Raw genomic sequence first — 19,816 nt, 5'->3', positions numbered from 1 at the left:
ATATTTGAAAATATCTGAAAAAAATGTTTATTTGTGGGTATAACTGCATTAATATAACCGCTGCCTGAGTTATTTTATTTCTTTTCTCAATTGTTTTAACATTTTGCCTTGCCACAAATCATATATTTATTTATATCTACAATATTATAACCACATTTGTGTTGCTATTCTGGTACTACATTTTTGAAACCTTTGAAATGTAAGATTAATAGTAAAATTGATATAATCAGCAAAATTACATGTACATAAAACTTCAGATTTTTGTCTTTTTATCGCATTAATAATTATTCTATATTTTATGTATTTGACATCTCATTAATATTCTCTTCTGGTTAAAGGTGAGGAAAGAATCAAAACGGCACAACACATTCATGCAGAATCTTAAACCTGAAGGCAATTTGAATTACTTAGTGATTCTGAAATTTCTGATGGCATTAAAATGACATACAAGACAAATGGAACATGGCACGTAAACTTTTTCTCTTGGAAAAAAAAAGCGAAACAAAACAAAAACATTTTATAACAATCTGTAGGAATCCTTAGGAATGTATTAGATGAGGAAATTTTGATACAATGTGCAAAATACTACACATTTTCCATTATTAAGAGGGATTTCCACATTTTTGGTTTGCTTTAATCAGCTAACAGCCATTATAATAAACAAACAGAAAAAACAGGACTTTAGAGTGCAATCGGACACATAAGGACATCCACACGTTAACTTACCCTGTCCAGGGCTTCCAGCATCCAGAGGACCTGCAGGAAGGGCTTGTCAGGAAGCAGTGAGTGGCAGTCCACACTAGCCAAGCAGCCCACTGCTGTGGAGCTCTCTCCTGCATGGCCCGCTCTCCCTGATGCTGGCATGCTGCACTGCCTGGCAAAACCCCACAAACAGCAGAAAGAAAGAAAAACAAATCGGAATGACCAGAGAGAAGAGGGATTTTCTTTAAAAGGTGTGTCTGATTCTTCAGTCTTTTAAAGTCTTTTAAAGAATAAAGTCTTTGAATAGAAATCAAAGTAAAATAAATTAAGAAGATGAAAGAAAAGGTGCGAATAAGTATTTTACTCAGGCTAGCACACTTCCTGGGCATTTTGTAATGAGTCTCAATTCCATGAATTCCATAAATCTACTGAAAGTCTTAAGAAAAAGTGCTTCCTATAAAAATTGTATTTAATTACTTTATTTCTCATGTGAAAACTACTGATTTGGTCATTTTTATGATAGAATTTTATAGCAATAAATTCCTCTGAAAGCCCCTCAAGAGTCGGCAAGGATATAATAATGACAGAGGATATAATGATGACCAAGGAGAGAGGGAGAGGGGGTCAAATAAAACCCCAATCTGCTGTCTAAGGTCATGTTCTCCTAAAAACTCTCTTAAATGACAACAAGTCTCCTATGTGAGGAAGGAGACTCGCCCGGGGCAATATCACCTGCCCCTGAAATGGACATGGAAGAGTCAACCAGCCGAGCCCCACAAACCTGATCTGCCCAACAAAGTTTTCAGTACTTTGTGCCAGTGTCACACATCCTACACATTCACAATAGCAAAAGTAATACTGATCATAGTAATGTCATCTCAATACATCAATTATCAATTTATTGATTTTCACTTATCAAGTAATTAGAAAAGCTTTGCAGTACCTTTAAGAATATTAGACATTATTATATTACTGGATATTAAAATATTAGTCTTCACAAATTAACATTTTCATAAATGGAGCTTACACTGGCATAATTATCTGAATTGTAACAAAATGATAAATTATTGCTATTAAAATAATATAAAAATGAATTAAAAAGGACCTTCTTATATAGTTTTTTTATATATAAAATAACTATATATATATATATATATATATATATATATATATATATATATATATATATATATATATATATATATAGTTATCCAATTTTAAGTAATGCCTGAAACATAGAACATAAAAACATAAAAAGGGCCAATGAAATATGCCAGACAATAAAAAGTGACTATATTTTAAGATAGTATCTGTGTTGTTGTTATGGTACTGCATATAGTTTCAGAACAACTCTGCTAGCACGAAGTATAATGGCAAATGATTTTCAGAGCCTCACTCAAAACACACTTCATTAAAGATCACATTAGAGACTTATAAAAATGATCAGTACCACTGTAATTGATTGGGATGGTTATATATGTGTTAAATAAGTGGCATAAAAGTTATTTTATTAACTGGAATTGCAGGTATGACCAACACAGCAATCTAACAATAAACATAAAAAATACTTTTTGTAGAAATTTCAAAATTATATATATATATAAAAAAAAAAGCAAGAATGTTCTGGCATGACAGGTGGACACATAAATAAACTAAGCAGAAGCTCTATAGGAACACTCTTTCCACACAGACATTGATAATTCCACTTTCCTTTCAAAAGGCAATCAGCAATCCATACTGAATTTCTGTCTTATGTAATAATAATTTGACTTCTTTACAGCATGCACAGTCCTCTTTAATTTCTAAGGTAATTTAATTTGTGGGTTGGGCAGAAATTTTGGCAAGAAATAAAATGCACTGTAATGAAAAGTTTAAGTAAACTGCAGCAGATACAGAGCTCAAAGTATCATAGAAAAAAAAGTATATCAATGCCTTCAATTTCTATCAGCAGTAAGAAAAATGCGTTTATTTTGAGGTTTCCTTTAATTTATCAGAATATATCTTTACATGGTCAATTGAAAGTTTCAAAATATCAGCAGTGTGGAAATATAGTGGTAAGGTGTTAATGTTTTTCACAAATCAGCAGAGTCAACTGAAGCACTGAATGAAGTACCAAAACCATTAAACTGGAATTGGACATGTTGCATCAGAGCTTGGCTCTCCTTCAGCCTGTTTGAAGGGTGCATGTTCCTTCCCTTGGCTGAAAGGCTGGCACAGAGACAGGCACACTGCAGCGCCCCTACCAGGCACAGAGCTCTGGGACGGGGGGCTCCACTCACAGTTCTTTTTCTCTTTAAAAGGTGGTGCACTTGGTGTAGTTTCTCTGTCTCTTTCTTACTGCAGTCTAGACTGAGGGGGGTGGGGTGAACTCTGGATGGTCATGTGTGCCAAGCCCATGACAAAAGGGCCCTTTATGCACAGCGTATGCAGATAGAGCTGCTTCTTTTGTGCACAGACAGCGAGCCCAAGCCAGGGTGGAGGAAGGAGGAGGGAGGAGTGTGGGGTGAGGAAGGGCGTGGGGTGAGGAAAGGCGTGGGGCAAGGGGGGGAGCATGGGTAGAGTGGGGTGGGGGGGTGGGGGCTGAGGTGAGGGGAGAGAGTAAAGAAGATGCAGGCAGACCTGAGATGCAGATTTGAGCTTAAGGACATGGTATTTGCTAGGTGTGTAAGGGCAGGTGTATAGTTTCTAACTTAGCTGCAGTGAAAACTGTTCAAATGAGCAATAGTTTTATCTGTATTGTAAATACAGTGTTAGTAAAAAAAAAAAAAAAATCAAACTGTTTAGAAATTCTACTTTTGAATTATTGAAATATATGTGTCTCAACTGACACTGAACAGAAAATTAATTCATACATGTGCATAAAGACACACACACACACACACACACACACACACACACACACACACACACACACACACACACACACACACACACCTAATTAAATTCACAAAGAGCTAGGGTGATGGTGGTGATTGTGGGTGATTGTCTGAGTGCCTGGGTCTTCTGTGCCAGTGGGAGAGAGGAGTTGGCACAGGTCTCTTTCCGCCATCTTATGCCCAGCTGGCATCACCCTGACAAAAACAGCCCAGTTCCCCAGTGTCATGAATTTGCCTCCATAATGCCTGTGTATATGTGTGTTTAGAATAGGGGCTGCACAAAATATCTTCATTCCAGATGAAGGGTGTGAGAAAGATCAATTTGCAAAAGAGAGACAGACAGAGAGAGAGAAAGAGAAAGAGAGAAAGAGAGAGAGAGAGAAAACTTTCTGGCAAGTTGCACTTTTCCAGGCTGTCTAGATTGACCTATGGACCTTTGTGGCTGGATTCAATGCAAATAGCACTGACATTGCTCCCATTAAATCCTACAGGCTATTCAAATAGGTCTGCAGTGACAAAAGCACCCAGGATAGAGCCACATCTACAGACTGGGTGGACTGGCCAGTAAGAGTTCATCTCCAGCTAAATTAACAGGGTCCATTACAATATCACTATCCCCTTATACTGTCCAAAGTCACAGGTCCAAAAATTCCTGGCAAAAAGAAAGTACAATTGAAAAATATCATGCAAATTGTGAAAAAAGAATGAAAATGAAATAAAAAGAAAAAACAAATTTGTGTTTGAACTTTTCAATGAATGTGCACGTTAATTTCAAAGGTTTACAATCAGAGTGTACAATTTCATTCAAGTTGTTATTTAATGTTGAAGCTAAAATTTGATTTGGTATTCCTCACAAAACAGTATATTCTTCATATTATTTATGTATTAAAACTGATACATGATACATGATACATGCATGTTTTCAACAGGTCAAAGTCAGAGCTTTGAGGAAACACACAAATTTCTAAACATTAAACAAATTTTATCTGACAATTTTACTGAATTTAAAACATTACATTGTTCTACGAGATGTGTTAGCTTTCAATTGTGCACAGTAATGTAGTATTTCAGGTTGCCTTGCGGGCAGGTTGTCAGACAGCCAAAAATCCCAGAATGCCTTGCAAAAGCCCAGCTGTGAAAGTTAACCATTAAGAGGCAGACTTTCCTAACAGCTCCAGACAGTTCCACAGAAACAGTGATTAAAGACATTTCTATGATTCCGCTCTGTACTGTACCATTCTGTAATCTGCCTCTTTGTCTTGATCTGTATTTTCTTCTGATCCAAACATTTTTCTGTAGGCTGCCTAATCATTTTTTTCATCATTTCATGAAATGTGGCAGACAAGCTCTGAATTAGGGAACAGTGCTGTTTTTCTTAACTGGTCCAAACCTTTGGACATGCAGTTTCCTTTAGCCAAGCACTACAATACATTGATTGCAGCTTTTTCTCTGTGAAACCCATCTCCTCATGATTTCAACACTGTAGTCATATGGAAAGTCAAGTGGAAAAGTAGCTAGGCTGTCCAGTGTCCCTTTAAATAGACTATTGTAAGGCTGAGGAGAGAGAGCCATCTGTTAAAGTGATTTGGACATGTACCCTTATACACCTGGTTCATATATCTCTCACTCTTTTTCTCTGAGACCCCAGTCCAGAGAACCCTCCTCCACCCACAACAAATACACTATTCACGAATTTATGCATTTGGTAGACACCTGTGTTAGTAAGGCTGTGTTTTACCAGTGAATAAGAGAACTATGAAACAGAAGAAAGAAACAGGTAAACAGAAAGATGATGAGAGAGAGGAAGATGGACAGAGACATAAGTCACTCTGGTTAAGAGTGCATGCTCAATGCCATAAATGTAAATGCAAATGTAATAATGCTTAATAACCCAGTTGCAGCAGACATTAAAGAGCAAATGGCAAGGGATATAATTCAGATCTTGAAACAGAAAAAAAACTTTTGATTTGCATTAGTTTATAATGTCATTTAATATATTTATTCATTATAAATATCTACATCAGTGATATAGCTTCTGAAAAAATGTCAATAAAACATTAAACTAAACAGGGCAGTGTAATCTATGTGACTACATTGTTTGTGTGACCACTGACCAGATGGACTCTGCAAAGAGAGAGGGTACTGGTGCCATCTGATGGTGTGACTTACACACTGGAGTCGGCGTTGTCCTCATATGCGGGTGCATCAACTATGTCTTACCATCTACATACTTACTTCATAAGATGTCCTTGAAGAACCTCATTAAAAGACGTGGGTGTTCACGAATAGAGACAAGCGTGGGCTAATTGAAACCAATACTGGGACAGTGCTTCAACAGGAAATACCTATTTACCCCAAGAAACAGAATAACAGACCAGCTCCAAAACCATGCATACACCATACTCATTCACTTAGCTGTTCTTCTCCTGAACTGCTCATTCACCAAATCCTTAAACACAAGTCTATCCACTTAAAAAGCACCGTATTAAAAAGCACTGTTGCTGAGCAGGCTTTCAGCGGTGTATGTATAATCAGTATCTATAAATAAATTTATTAATATACATTAAAAACATCTGGTTAATATCCTCCCTTTGGTCTAAACTATGTCATGCATGAATCAGGCAGATAAAGACTTGCACAACTTCTCTGCTGACGTATATAGTATATAGCACAGAAACACCAGCCTGGGCCTCTAAGCTTGTTTTGGCAGCATGCTGAAGTTTGCACAAGTCACACAGATTTAGACACGTTATTAATGGGTGATGCGATTCTCTTAAAATGCAGTGGAACCTGCAAAATGTCATCAAAAGTTTTTAGGAGCATGAGAAAATAACAGTTGATTTGATCAACAATCTGAGAGCAATATAAGAACTATAAAAGAGTAAAGTTGACAAGACAGTTCTGTTCCAGTTTAGACGATCAAACTCCAGGTCTTTGCGCAGCCACATAAATGGCCCCCTTTAAGTTAGTAAGCAGTCTTTACTTTAAACTAGGACCTTCATATTGTTAAACATGTAGCTAAACATGCATCAGCATCCAGGGGCCATGTTAATCCTTTGATGATAAGACTGGGCACTGCTGTACACTGTGCCATCCAGCAAGCAAAATCCATGCCAGTATGGAAGAGTTGTGGACCCACGTATCCATGGCACCAGACAGGTTCTGTCTGGGTCACAGGGTAAATACGAGTTTAATAAATATACATACTATGACACTGATGACCCCTTTAACTAACACACACATACACAAACACATTCACACGCGCACACACACACACAAAAATTACAGACAATAATAAATCCACTGTGACTCCAGTGACTCAAATGATACTCAAGCATGCAGTGAGATACACACCACAGCTCTACATATGCACTCAAGACTAGTGCTGAAGGCGAGGCTTTACTTGACTGGTCATTAATAACTATTCACAGTATGGCACTGATGACCCCTCTACACACGTATGCACACACGCACACACACAGGCACGCATGCACAGCTTTCATAACCATGGACTTGATGCTGTGAGCCAGGCATTAATAAATATGCACACCCTGGCACAGACAAACCCTGTAATACACACTACTGCCCACACAAACTGTCCACAGCATCTTACACAACATCATATAAAGCATTAACAATGATTAAGTAAACATCTATCATGAGAAGCAGAAATATTCCAGACAGTGTCCTCAAAATGGCTACCACACTCAGCTGTTCACTGAAAATATTCAGAGGAAATAAAATTGGAATCTTCTGAAACCCCAAAACAAGTCTGGCTATATTAAGAGGTTACACACAGCAGATGTAATGTGATGACAATGCTCACAATGCTGACTTATTTTTGCTAAAAGCTCAGATCTGCCTGGACTTTTGCTCAGCACTCCGCTCTACTTATAATTCACACTGACTTTAAACCTTTACTGAAAATACATCTATTGAAGACACTGACAGTTAAAACATGACAAAACACTAGAATGTCAACACTATACTCCACATATAGGCAGTAATTACTTCTGAACATTGTGAAAAATATTGCTTTTATTATTATTCAAGCTCTCAAGACCCAGAGTGTGTTGTTCCATAGTGTCAGGATATGGGCTTTCATGAGGAAACTTGACATTTAAAAAAACGTTACGTTTAAGAAGTTCACTGTATAGCAAAAGGGGAAAACAAGCCTGAACATAATGCACTCTTCTGCATGAAAAATGAAGGCAATCGTCAAGACTGCTAGCATAGAATTTCCCAAATGGCTGAAGGAAGGTGCGGGGGCTGGTTCCCTTTTAAACTTCAGAAGCACAGCTCTGACACAGGAGCCCAAAGTCACTGACAGACACAACCACACTGAAAGGCTTGAAATGAATGTTTTGCATTAGGGTTGTTTACATGAAATCAAATCCATTAACCAAAAATCCAAAATAGAATCAGTCACTGGAAACAGGTCCACTACTATAATCACTCACTAGGCGTAGAAATGGTTTACTTGTGATATAGAACTCTGAATGTATATTGAGTTCAGTGAGAGTATATCAAGCTATAATTTGATGTACATAAAATGGCTTTAAAACTTCCTCCAGGTCTGAGCTTCACCACATGGCTATCCTGTCTAAGCATGCTGTGTCCCTTTTTCTCTAGGCCTTCTTAGTTACCCTGCTAACATGAAGAGGAGTGTTTGACATTTCATTACCGAGGTTAACAAAAGCAAAGTGCTGAATAAAGCCGCAGTCGTGCTAGCACTGGCCGTGCTAGCACTGGACACACCTCCTTAAAACTAGGCCATAACGACAGGCTCTGCTCTCACTCCCGCTGAAAATGACTCGTGCCAGAGAATACACGCAATGGGAACGAGAGAAACAGGCACCAGAAGTCAACTGCAGAGCAGTTTTATTTCAAAGCCTCTTTTTAGTGGATTTTCCTTGATATTACTTTCTATAAAAAGTGTCTATGAAATTAGGCTATCAACTGGTTTTGACATTGGCTGCTAGTTTATAAATAGAAACCAAACCATTAGAAGGCAAAGAGGGTGCAGGATTGAAGCTGACCACTAATAGCATGGAACTATCCCAGCAAACAGCAAACCTTCTAGACATTAAAATGACATAAACCAGAAACTTTCCTTTAGATTTCAGCAGCAAAAGCATCAACATGCTGAGTAGCAAAATGGAAGGGTTGTAACAGATTTTCATTCTGCAGGATCTTTGGATCCTTTCTGGAATGATGGAATATACAGCCAAGAAAGTAAAGAAATAAACTTATGGTTAGTTGGCAACATAATGGGAGCAAATTAGGGGCTAATGTGGTCTGAAACCATTATTCAAGTTAGATTACGTTTATGCTCCAAGGAACTTTCAATATGAAAAAAAAAATATATATAAGCTCAAAGTGATTTTAATAATCTATGTCATTTCATCTTAACTGATCACATATATTAATTTACTGACAGGTCCAGTTCCATGATATACAAGTTTAATTCTTAACTACTAGGAGACATTAGTTAATAAATGCAAACTTAAACACCAGATGAAACCACATCACCTTCCTGGCTATTCATACTGTAACACTTTTTTTCAGGTCAAATTCAGGAAGAAGTTTCTGTTTCAACCAACCAGAACCTCTTTAGTAGCAGCATCCATTCCAAAATACAAGAGAAAGCCAAAAGAAGGGTATCTCACCGTTCTCTCATTGGGTGATCAAAGGTCTGAAAAATTCCAGTAAAGACATAATTATTCATCATAATTAGGCAAGTTACCAGTGCAGCGCTGTCATAACTCAGAAAGATACAGGCCAGCTGGTGCCCGAGTCCATTAAGTTCTGATCCAAACCAAGCCAGAACCCGTCCGCTGTCTCAGTGTGCTAGGAGAGCAATCAGTGTTATTGATGAGATGAGGTTAGAGAAAAGAAATAAAAAATCTAATTCTCTCAACCTTTTTTTGGTCTCACTCTGAGTCTATGCCTCTGGTAATTAGTATATGGCTTACTTAAGAAATAATGTGGTTTTGCAGGTTAGTAAATAATTTCTCACAGTAGAACCCGCAGTTGTGAATTAACACAATAATGTGGATTTAAGTTCATCTGGACATACATTAATGCTTGAAGAGTTAATTTAACATTCACTCTTATTCACTGCGACTCATTGTATATCATAGAATATATCACTACACAAGATCTTTTTTAAAATACACTAAACCCTATATATTAACTTAATCTCCAAACTAAAAGCTCAAACAAACACCACTTAAACAAACAAACAAATAAATAAATACACCCATAGACCACAGCTGGGGCAGGTGTAACTGTTCAAAGTTTTGCCAATGCTGTGGTCCTTTGCTGGTGCTCCATCTTAACTCCAAAATAACCTCTTTGCCTCAGACTTCAGAATGGTTTTTACAATGAAACCTGTGCTACATGTCTCTTTATCTAACACCAAGCACATGGATTTCCAATTTAACAACTGATTAAGACGATGGGGTAGTTTACAATGTGGATGTACCAAAATGATCAGAGCATAAAATATAAAATCTCTGAAGTGAGAGATTTACTGCAATATCCAGTAAGCAAAGTAAAATTACTACCATTAAATGAGCACCTACTGTGTATATTCAGAAGCAGTGCAGTTTTGTTTCACTGTTTTGCTTGCTGTGGTTTAACTGCACACACACACACACACACACACACACACACACACACACACACATGTGCGGGTTTAGTAAACTTAAACAGAATTCCACTGAATTTAAATAAAAAATTTTAAATAGCTGTAATGATTGGGTAGAGGGCTTGTATAAAATGTACATTGTAAAGCATAATTCACGACAGTACAGAATATACAAAGGTTCTTGGCTGAGGAACTCAGTATTTGAAATATGCCAAACCTATTTCTACAAAATTGCATTTAGATCAGCTCTTACGCTTTACAACTTTTTCCTCATTGAATGCACTTTATGAAAACCCATAAAACTGAACTGTCTCTCTACATGAGGACCAGGCCCTGTGAGCTACATACAGGGAAACAGCCCAGCTCCCAACAGAATTCTCAACCAAACAGGAAGAAATGGCCAAATCCTAGTGAGATTTGTTTTTATTTGCTTTAAGTACGTGGTTGAGTCAGGAACTGGCTTTTGCCTGCTGTATCTTTAAAGGACCTGAAGTTTTCTTGGCAGTGAAACGAAGAACTGCAAGTTCAGCCAAAATAGACAGTAAAGCAGAGCAGAGAAACATGCCAAAATGCAGGGGCAACTCAGTGCAGGGGCTCATTTTTCCTAAATGATTCACGCTGGAAAGAAAAGCATTCCCCTGTCCTCAGATGAACTCTTTTTTTCTCTCCATCAGCTCTTACAAGGAAACTGTGGGGGAGGGGAGGGAAAAAGGCTCTCTCTCTCTCACACACACACACACACACACACACACACACACACACACACACACACAATTCTCTTCTCTCTGCTATGTCTCTCTCTTTCTCTCTCTCTTTTCTTTCTCACTTGCACACACATTTACACACAAAACCCTACAATACAGATTCTCTGCTCAATTGCTGAACTGGGCTGCATACACAAATGCTTGAAATAGAGCAATAAACACAAATGACACTGAAAGGAATGTAGTTGTACTCACACAGTAAAAAACACTGACATTTAAAAAACCAATCCCTGTAGCAACTTGTTACAGATATAGCATGCACCCATGCACTTGAACAAACACACACATGTACACACACACACAAGCAAGTGGGATATATCCACAATGTATGATTTTATATTCTTAGGAATTTTAGAGACCAGACCAAAACCTACTCAAGTACTGACACTATTCAGTGACATCAAGCTGCAAATTATAATTGACATTATTCAGTGTGTACGTTTTATCTTTAGTGGTAAAGATCAAATATTAAGAGCAATTATGCAGCAAAGTTCAAATCTGGCAGTGCAAAAGACATAAATCAGAAAAATGGATGCTTACAGGGCAAAACAAACAAACAAAATCAAAAAACACTCCCCTAATTAAAGACAACATGTATCCTAGAAACTCATTTAGCTGTACAGTTCTTCTTGGCATTGTGTTTGTACACACAAACATCTATTTTGGGGATTTTTTGTCGGGGGGGGGGGGGGGGGGGGGGGGGTGTGTGGTTCGTGGGTATACAGAAATGAGAAACCTGTACTAGAACAGAAACGTTTTTAGGCAATACCTTTCCTGTCCTGAGCCATCAAACGCCTTCACGGGATTCAAAGGAACTCGTTTCACAGAAAAAAAGACCTATACAGAGTTAATTATATCAATACTGTTCCTTCTTAAAATATTTGTGGATAAACAGACAGTTCACAGAGTTGTACACAGAAACATTTGTAATGATAACTTCAAAGAGTACTTTTTGTTTATTGCAGACAGAATTCAGGGAGCTTTACTATGAATTCAAATATCTCTTTATGTCTTTTTTTCTAAAGAGGTTCCTGATTTGGGGGGTACTAATACTTTTAATCTTAATAACATATTGACATTAAATGTAGAGTCAGTAAGAGCTCACCATACAGGAACAAAGTAGTCTTGCCTCAATCACTGTGGAAATAAAAAACATTTCTGCGCTCAGTCCCCATTGAGAGCCTTTCTTCCTTTACACTATAAACCTGCAACCACTGATAAATATTCATTAAGTTTCAAAAGATGACTGATTTTATTTCAGTCAATAAGTAATATTATTTTAAATACTTCAGTTTGTTTTTACAAGGCACCCTTCAATTACAAGGCACATAGAAAATATTAGATGTTTTCTTTCTATGGATTTTTCAATTTGTGACCAGAAAGTGCAAGAATTGGTTTGTATGTTATGTGGCTTTCAGCTGATAAACTTCTTTGCAATACAAATATGCTTTTTAATGTTTGTTTATCAAGAAACTATCAAGACAATTAACAATCAGGACATTTAACAAGGTGGATGACAGAAATGGATGCTTGATTGAATACTGTATTATACTGAACAATGGTCCGTGATCATTTTTAATAGCACAAATCCAAAAGAGCTCTGTTTTGTCATTTATAACCTAAGATAACTTTAATACTGAAAGACAAATAAAGGTGATTAAGGCAATTAATTTATATCTAGAGCATCGTCTGCTAATACCACAGCCAAATCCACGACGTTGCCAATGATGTTGTCAATGAATAAAATAATTACAGAATCAGATACACAAAACTGCAAAGGTAGCTGAAAAGATAACTAGACTAAAAATAATTCTTATTTAGTATGACAGATACAACTCAAATTGTAATGTAGCCTAGTAATATGTAAGTGAATGGAAGGTGAAAATCCCCAAAGATCAAATGAAAAGATATCAAAAGAAAATATACTGACAAATTTAATAAGTGACTGCATTTAAATCTCCAGGAATTACTACACAACATGAAAAATATCTCTTTCAGGTCAAATACAAATAGTGCTAAACACACCTCTTGCTTTAAAACTGAAATTTAGCTTCCTCAAGTGCCTCTAAAGGTTTTGTTTAAAATAAATAATCCTGGTTAACAATGTTACCCACCTACAGTACATTCTGTAAACCGAGTCTTTATATTGTTTCCTTTCTGAATGTAAAGTTACGGATAGTTAAAAAATAATGACTGATGATTACTTCAGGCTATGCATAATTTTGTAGGCCTACCAAGTGAAATATTTAGAAAAGATACTTTTCCAAAAGAACAAGAGCGGTCGCGTGAGACAGACTCATTAACAATTAGGCTATTTCTCCAGTTCCTTGAAGATGAACAGGATGCAGTAACGTGACAGTGTAGCATTAGATTACAGCAATAAAACAAAAAAACAAAAAATCGCTATGATATTCGCTTAACTATCAAATTAACCACCTTTCATGTAGGCTAGACGAATAACACATATTAGATTTTTACATTTAAAAAGAACTCCCTCAAAATGAACAAATACGACATCCAGAACAGAAAGAAACAAGTAAGGGCAACGACACAAACCTGGAGCTGGTTTAAGACGAACTTTCTCCCGCGTCGCCGATTTCCGTCCCCTCAGTCACTTCGATCTCGTTGTCAGAATCTGCACATGACTGATAACCGGCATATTGCTTTGGTAAACTGTCGAAATACTTTGAACAGCGTCGTTAAGTCCATGTGTTTGCAGCGCTTAATGAACCAAATTCCGCCAAAAAAAATTAAAATAAAATAAACCGCTGTCTAATGGCCAGTATTTTGAATAAGCTTTCATCACGTGCAACACATCTGTGATCCAGCACAGGGAGTGTGAGAGATTGAGTTCAGCGGGGTTTTTATATCTACAATGCGCGACCGTTGAAAATTCAAACGCGGCTTTTTGTTAAGAGGGAACTGTGTTCATAAAAGTGCAACGAAGAGTACCGTCACGATTTCAGCTACAGAAATCTAAGAATTAGAGCCAAGGTTATAAGCTATAACAGTTCTTTACAACACACTGTACACATGACCCATGATCCCGATGATGTTGGGGAAATCTGCTTACATTTTACCTATGAAATTTCAGTCCACTCGTAATCATTTAGGCTAGATAGATAGATAGATAGATAGATAGATAGATAGATAGATAGATGGATAGATAGATAGATAGATAGATAGATAGATATAGCTGTGTGCGCGCGCGCGCGCGCGAACGTGTGTGTGTGTGTGTAAGAAGTAATACTAAAGTGTTATATTTAACCTTCGTAACTGTTATCCTTGATGAACCTGACTGTAGAAGAATAAACGCTAGATAGGGAACTTTTCTGTTTAAGCTGTTTTAATTAGTTCAATATTTTTGTTGAAACCATTGCCAGCAAACGTAATTAATCCCTCCCCCAAGCATTTTATATAAATGTTGTATTAATGGACTGTGATTTTATATGGATATATCAACAAGTAAGTAGGGTTGTCCTCATATAAACTTCTGCATATCCCTTTACAGTTTTAGAGTTGGGTGTCTCATGTCACTGTTGTTGTGTGCCGTGACAGAATAGGACACATGTACCCAATGACCCATGCTGTCTCAGAGACCCAGAAAGGCTCAGGGACAAGCCTAATGAGATTATCCCAGCAGTAGTGTGATGGGATGGGGGTGATGCCTCTCCTCCAATGGCCTGGTCATGTTGCAGGATCAGGAGAAGCTGGCGGCAGCAGATTAACAGCTGAGCTGCCCTTGTGCACTGATATAGGGCCATTTTGTCCTCTCCAAATCCTAATGCCAGTTATTACAAGAGACACTGAAAATATGATTGCATATCACCAAGAATGGGTAGTGCCTACAAAGAGATTAACACTGGGAGCCTTATACTGCTCTCATTTGTTTGTTCATATCTCCTTCAAAGGATAGGGTATTGTTCAGCTTGATTCTGATTTGTTAATGGTTCATCACTCTTTGCAAGAGCACAACATATGTCTTAAACCTAATCTGAGTGAGCACTGCAGTATTGCATCTTTTGTTTCCCTCTGTATCAAATGTATGTAGTACCTTTCTTGATCAAAAATAAAGTTCATCATCCTGTGACTTTGTACACTGGTATTTGTGCTAATTTACACTCATTTATTTCAGGGACACAATGATTAAGTTCATGTTTGTGTTTGGCCCGTATCTGATGGAAAAGTAGCCCTTTCAGCTGCGGCATGTATCCAGTTGTTTCTTGTAGTGGTGAGACCAGATCAAACTTATTGGCATATACAAAGGGAACATTGGAAAAACATGATATGCTGCTTTATGTGAACTCTCTCTCTCTCTCTCTCTCTCTCTCTCTCTCTCTCTCTCTCTTGCTTTCTCTCTCTCTCTCTGTCCTGGATTAAGGTGGATTCTCTACAGCTCACGCTGTCCCTTGCGAATAGATGGAGGGACAACCCAGATTTACAGGCTGTTAAAATCCTCTCTGCAAAAGCAGTTGGTTTCACAGTGGGCATGAGGCAATGGACACCACAGCTGAAGTTCTGCCTCCTCAGTAAGGACGCTACAGAGAGAAGAGACACTCTTCAGAGCTGTCATTGGCTCCTGAAACCTTCCTAAGACATGCCTACACCCTTATACACACTTCAGTCTGCAGTGCCTGCCACTGTCCCTTAGTGCAAATGCTAGAGCTGAAGCTTTTTTTAAAAAAATACACAATATTCAAGATGTTTCAGATTCAGCTGAAATGCAGAGGAGGGATCACTCTCTCTTCCCCTTCTCGCTCTTTCATCTCTCTCCCCAATTATATCTATCTAGCTGTAGATTCATAATTCTTTATTCCTGGAACAGGAATTAAATGGCAACCTTTGAGTTGAAACATGAAGTGCAGGTGGTGATACTTAAATCATACAGTCTTCTCATCTCTGTGAACAGTCTGAAAGAAGATGGGTGATGTATGTTCAAGGGAGGTATGCAATTAAGGGAGCCCCTTTTTCTGAAAGTGTGAACAAAGCCCCTAATGACAAGCAAATGTAAACTGGCGCTGTCAGTGTCTGATGTGAGACAAATTAAATGTTTGCACTGTTTTAATTAAGGTTGAGAATCAAACAGGGCAGTCTATTCCTAGATCATCAGTGCATTATTCATGAGGGATAGAATCTGCCTTCTGTCTATGTTCATGTGGTACTTGCTTAGAGTAAATGTTAAAAACATCCTTGAAAAGTAGCTTCAAATCAGTGTAAAGTGTAAATTTCACCAGCACCTCAGCAGTGAGCAATTTTCTGTTAGTGTGATCTATGACTGAGCAGTTAGGCATTGTGTCCAAATGGATAAGTAGTTTTGACAGAATGAGAAAAAATGAGTTATGAGAGAAGCATTAGTTACACTCAGTTGTCAAGGGCAACGGCCAGTCCACCTAGACTCGTGGGGCATTTTGCTGGCCTGAGCATAGTGCATCTGGATTTTGTGTTGTGCAATGTTCACATTCAGCAGGTAAAACAAACAATGCTACCAAGTACCTAATAAGGTGTACAGCCAGCTTTTGCCTTTTGTGTAATACTGAACTGTGTTAAATGTTATGAGTGTATAGTGGGAAATCATACAATTATTCAAGAAGAAATCCTCTAGTTATTTGACTTTTAAAGTAAGTGGAAATCTAATTTCCACCAAGTGCTTCAGAACATCCTATAAAATTCCAATGATAATGTTAAGATCTGGTCACTGCAGAAGCCATCGAAAAGTGTGTAGGGAACTCATGAAACCACTCAAAGCTTTGTTAAGCACTGTGTATGGGACTTTATAGTCTTGGAATATGAGAACATGATGGGAGAACAGTGTTTGCACCTGGTCCTCATGTCTACTGTGTTTATAATCATGCAAAGCAATCATCAGACTTAACAAATCCCATGAGATGATTCCACACCATTATGGATCCACCACCGTACAGAGCTATGAGCTGATGGGATCCTTTTGCTTTGACCAAACATAAACACACTTTTTCCAGATGTAGGAAGCATATTACATCAGACCTTCTTACTCTTTTCTTTTGTGAGACATCCAGGTTTTCCTCTTCACATCTGGCAGCTTTGGCTCTGGGCATTTTGGCTGTTAGCCAGTGTGAAGTGCACGATATGAAATTTTTGTCAAGCCTGGGTCACAGACTAGTTTTTCAAGCCATCATTTTATCATGTCTAGCTATCCAATAAAGTGTCCATCAGCCACTGAGCATGGACTTTCAACCCCTGTTCCTCTTTGTCAGTGCAGGTTGTCTGTGTTTGATATTTATTTTTCGTGATCTCTGAGAATTTTACTAAAACAATCTTTCTGTGACCAGTACACTTGCAGTATGCCTGACTGGCCTCTTTGGAATTGTTAGCTGATTTATGTTGTGCTGAAAGGTCAACTATCAGTGAAAAGAACAGATACCACCTTTATAACTAAACCTATACTACTATACCAGGCATTCAGCCTACACTTGATCATTTAGTGTCATACCTAGTCATGCCAGTAGTTTTAATGCTGAAGCTGGTTTCCAACATTGTCAGTGAGTAACATTCTGCCCCCTGGTGCTAAGAAATGTTACGTAGTCTATATCTGGTAAATTGATATGGAACATGCTTCTACACACATTCCACTGGGCTCTTATCAAATTTAACACACTGAGACCACAAGCCACTGCAATATAAGATGGCGCCAGAGAAGATATGCACAGGCTCCCTTTGTTTGCCAGTGTCAAAGGGCATTCTGCAGTGCAGTGAGTTGTGTACTGTTATAGAACACTGCCCTCTAGTGGTACTTTTAAATCTTCACTTGACCTTGAGGCAAAAGTCTAGTATTGATTATATAATAATATATATTTAAAAGTACATTAATGAACATCTCTGGAAAGTAATGTTCTTAAATTCCCCTCCTTTACATTATGTAATAATATGCCAAAAACCTGCAACATTTTAGTGCATAGTACTGTAGAATGTAAATTAAGCAAATATAAAACTCTCATTTAATGACGTTCACTGATGGATATGAACATAAAACAATATTGTCATTCTCTTTCAGTAGGACTTCACAATGATTTTTAAAGCTCTGTCTCCATCTTCTGGAGATGGTTAGTATTATCTTTATAGAGGAAAAAATGTTTGAGTCTCCTGATTTTGCACTGATTTACACTCACTGGACCCTTTATTAGTAACACCTGTACACCTGATCATTAATGGAATTTTACAAATGTGGTAGCAGTGCCATGCATAATATCATGCACAATCAGCTCAAGAGCTTCAGTTAACATTCATATCAAATATCAGAATGGGTGATTCTGATCTGAGTGGCATGCTGCTGGTGCTGTTGGGAATGGTTTGAGTAATTCAGAAATGATTTATTTCTTTGGGATTTCTTGCACAGCAGAGTCTCTAGAGTCTACACAGAATGGGGTGAAAAATAAAAAATTCCCAAGTGGCAGTTTGGCAGGTAGTAATGCCTTATTGATAGGGTTAGTGGAGAATAGCCAGACTGGTTTGAAAGGACTGCAAGGTTACAGTGATCTTTAGATCTGTGGAGAGCTGAAAAGCATCTCTGAATGTACAGCATGTTGAGCTTTGAGATGGATGATTTGCAACAGCAGAAGAGCACATCAGGTTCCTCTCCTGTCAGCCAAAAACATGAATCGGAGGGTACAGTAGGCCCAGGCTCCCTAAAAAATGAAAATTGTTATTGGTTTGCTGAATTTCTATTTCAGCTCTAACATGCAAATGGAAGCATAAGAATTTGTTATAAATAACATATTTTTCTTCGCACATGTTGAGCCCCGTAATACCAATCAAAAATCACTGAATCACCGAGCCCATGAGTAATATGGTCACAATTTATCCATTTTGTAATGGCTGCTTCAAGCATGATGGTGCACCATGTCACAAAGCATGAGTCATGTCAAACTGGTTCCATGAGAATGATCATGAAATCAGTGAACTTCAGTGGCTTCCTCAGTCAACAGATCTGAATCCAACAGAGTACCATTGGATGTGAAATATCAGGAGATTCACACCATTAATATACAGCTGTCAAATCAGCAGGCATTACATGATGCAGTCATGTCAATATAAACCAAACTCTCAAAGGTATGTTTCTAAAAGTCTGTGGAGTCCATACCTTTACATCACTTGCAAGTATACTGTATGGACACCATGGAATAAATGTTATGATTTAAACATCTACTTTTTCATATATAAACTGGTTCCTCCTCCTACTAATTCAGAAGCACTTTGCTTGCACAGCTGATGAAGGACCTCTGTCCTCAGAGAAACATCCTGTTTCTCTTTAAACCAATTTTTAACATCTGTCTCTCAGTTGCAGTTTGTAATATATGTCTCTCCTCTGGAACTGGTAAGCTTTTCATTTGGAAACTGTGATAGCAAGCAGATGATTTGAGGCTTTTATGATAAACCTCATAATGACTTCTGCACTAATGAGTGATCAAGGGAATGCATTGTCTGCAGACAAATCTGAAATTTTCCAGGCATCTGGGAATTCCATCACGTTTCTGTAAACAGATGATTCCTATTTGTTAAATGGAAAATGCTCAGTTGGGACCAGAATTTGGGCTGGCACAAACCACTGGACTTCAGAAATGTTTAAAATTTTTCGTATGTCGCCACTCCTAATTCCAAGATTGGTCTTGACCATGGCCAAAGAGACCATTTTGACCAAAAACAAATAAATTCTGTGAGAAGAACATGCACACCCAGCCAAAATGTAGCATGCTTAAAACTCCAATCTCATCCGTTTTTGTTACAAGAAATAAAAATAGCTCATACTGAATTTTAATGTAACACTTGTGTAGTACTTTAGAACCATA

General features: G+C 37.8%; 1 protein-coding gene across 3 annotated transcripts in view; it reads right to left on the bottom strand.

Annotated features, from left to right (window-relative positions):
- The window catches only part of LOC145657465 (uncharacterized), a 32,279-nt gene extending 18,319 nt beyond the window's left edge, over positions 1-13,960 (bottom strand). The window contains exons 1-4 of one of the 3 annotated variants that reach the window (XM_081712264.1): positions 13,551-13,960; positions 12,100-12,131; positions 11,764-11,831; positions 727-874 (exon numbers count right to left, since the gene is read on the bottom strand). In XM_081712264.1, coding sequence (XP_081568390.1) covers positions 727-874; positions 11,764-11,782 — 167 coding nt within the window. In that variant the 5' untranslated portion in view covers positions 11,783-11,831; positions 12,100-12,131; positions 13,551-13,960. The remainder of the gene's footprint in view (positions 1-726; positions 875-11,763; positions 11,832-12,099; positions 12,132-13,550) is intronic. The other 2 variants (XM_081712265.1, XM_081712266.1) reach the window with 2 other exon arrangements.
- Between the last annotated feature and the right edge of the window lie 5,856 nt (positions 13,961-19,816).

Source organism: Electrophorus electricus, chromosome 4 (genome assembly GCF_041902795.1).
Source record: "Electrophorus electricus isolate QZ-2024a chromosome 4, ASM4190279v1, whole genome shotgun sequence".
NCBI classification, from domain to species: domain Eukaryota; kingdom Metazoa; phylum Chordata; class Actinopteri; order Gymnotiformes; family Gymnotidae; genus Electrophorus; species Electrophorus electricus.
This window is presented reverse-complemented; position numbering and strand designations above follow the sequence as displayed.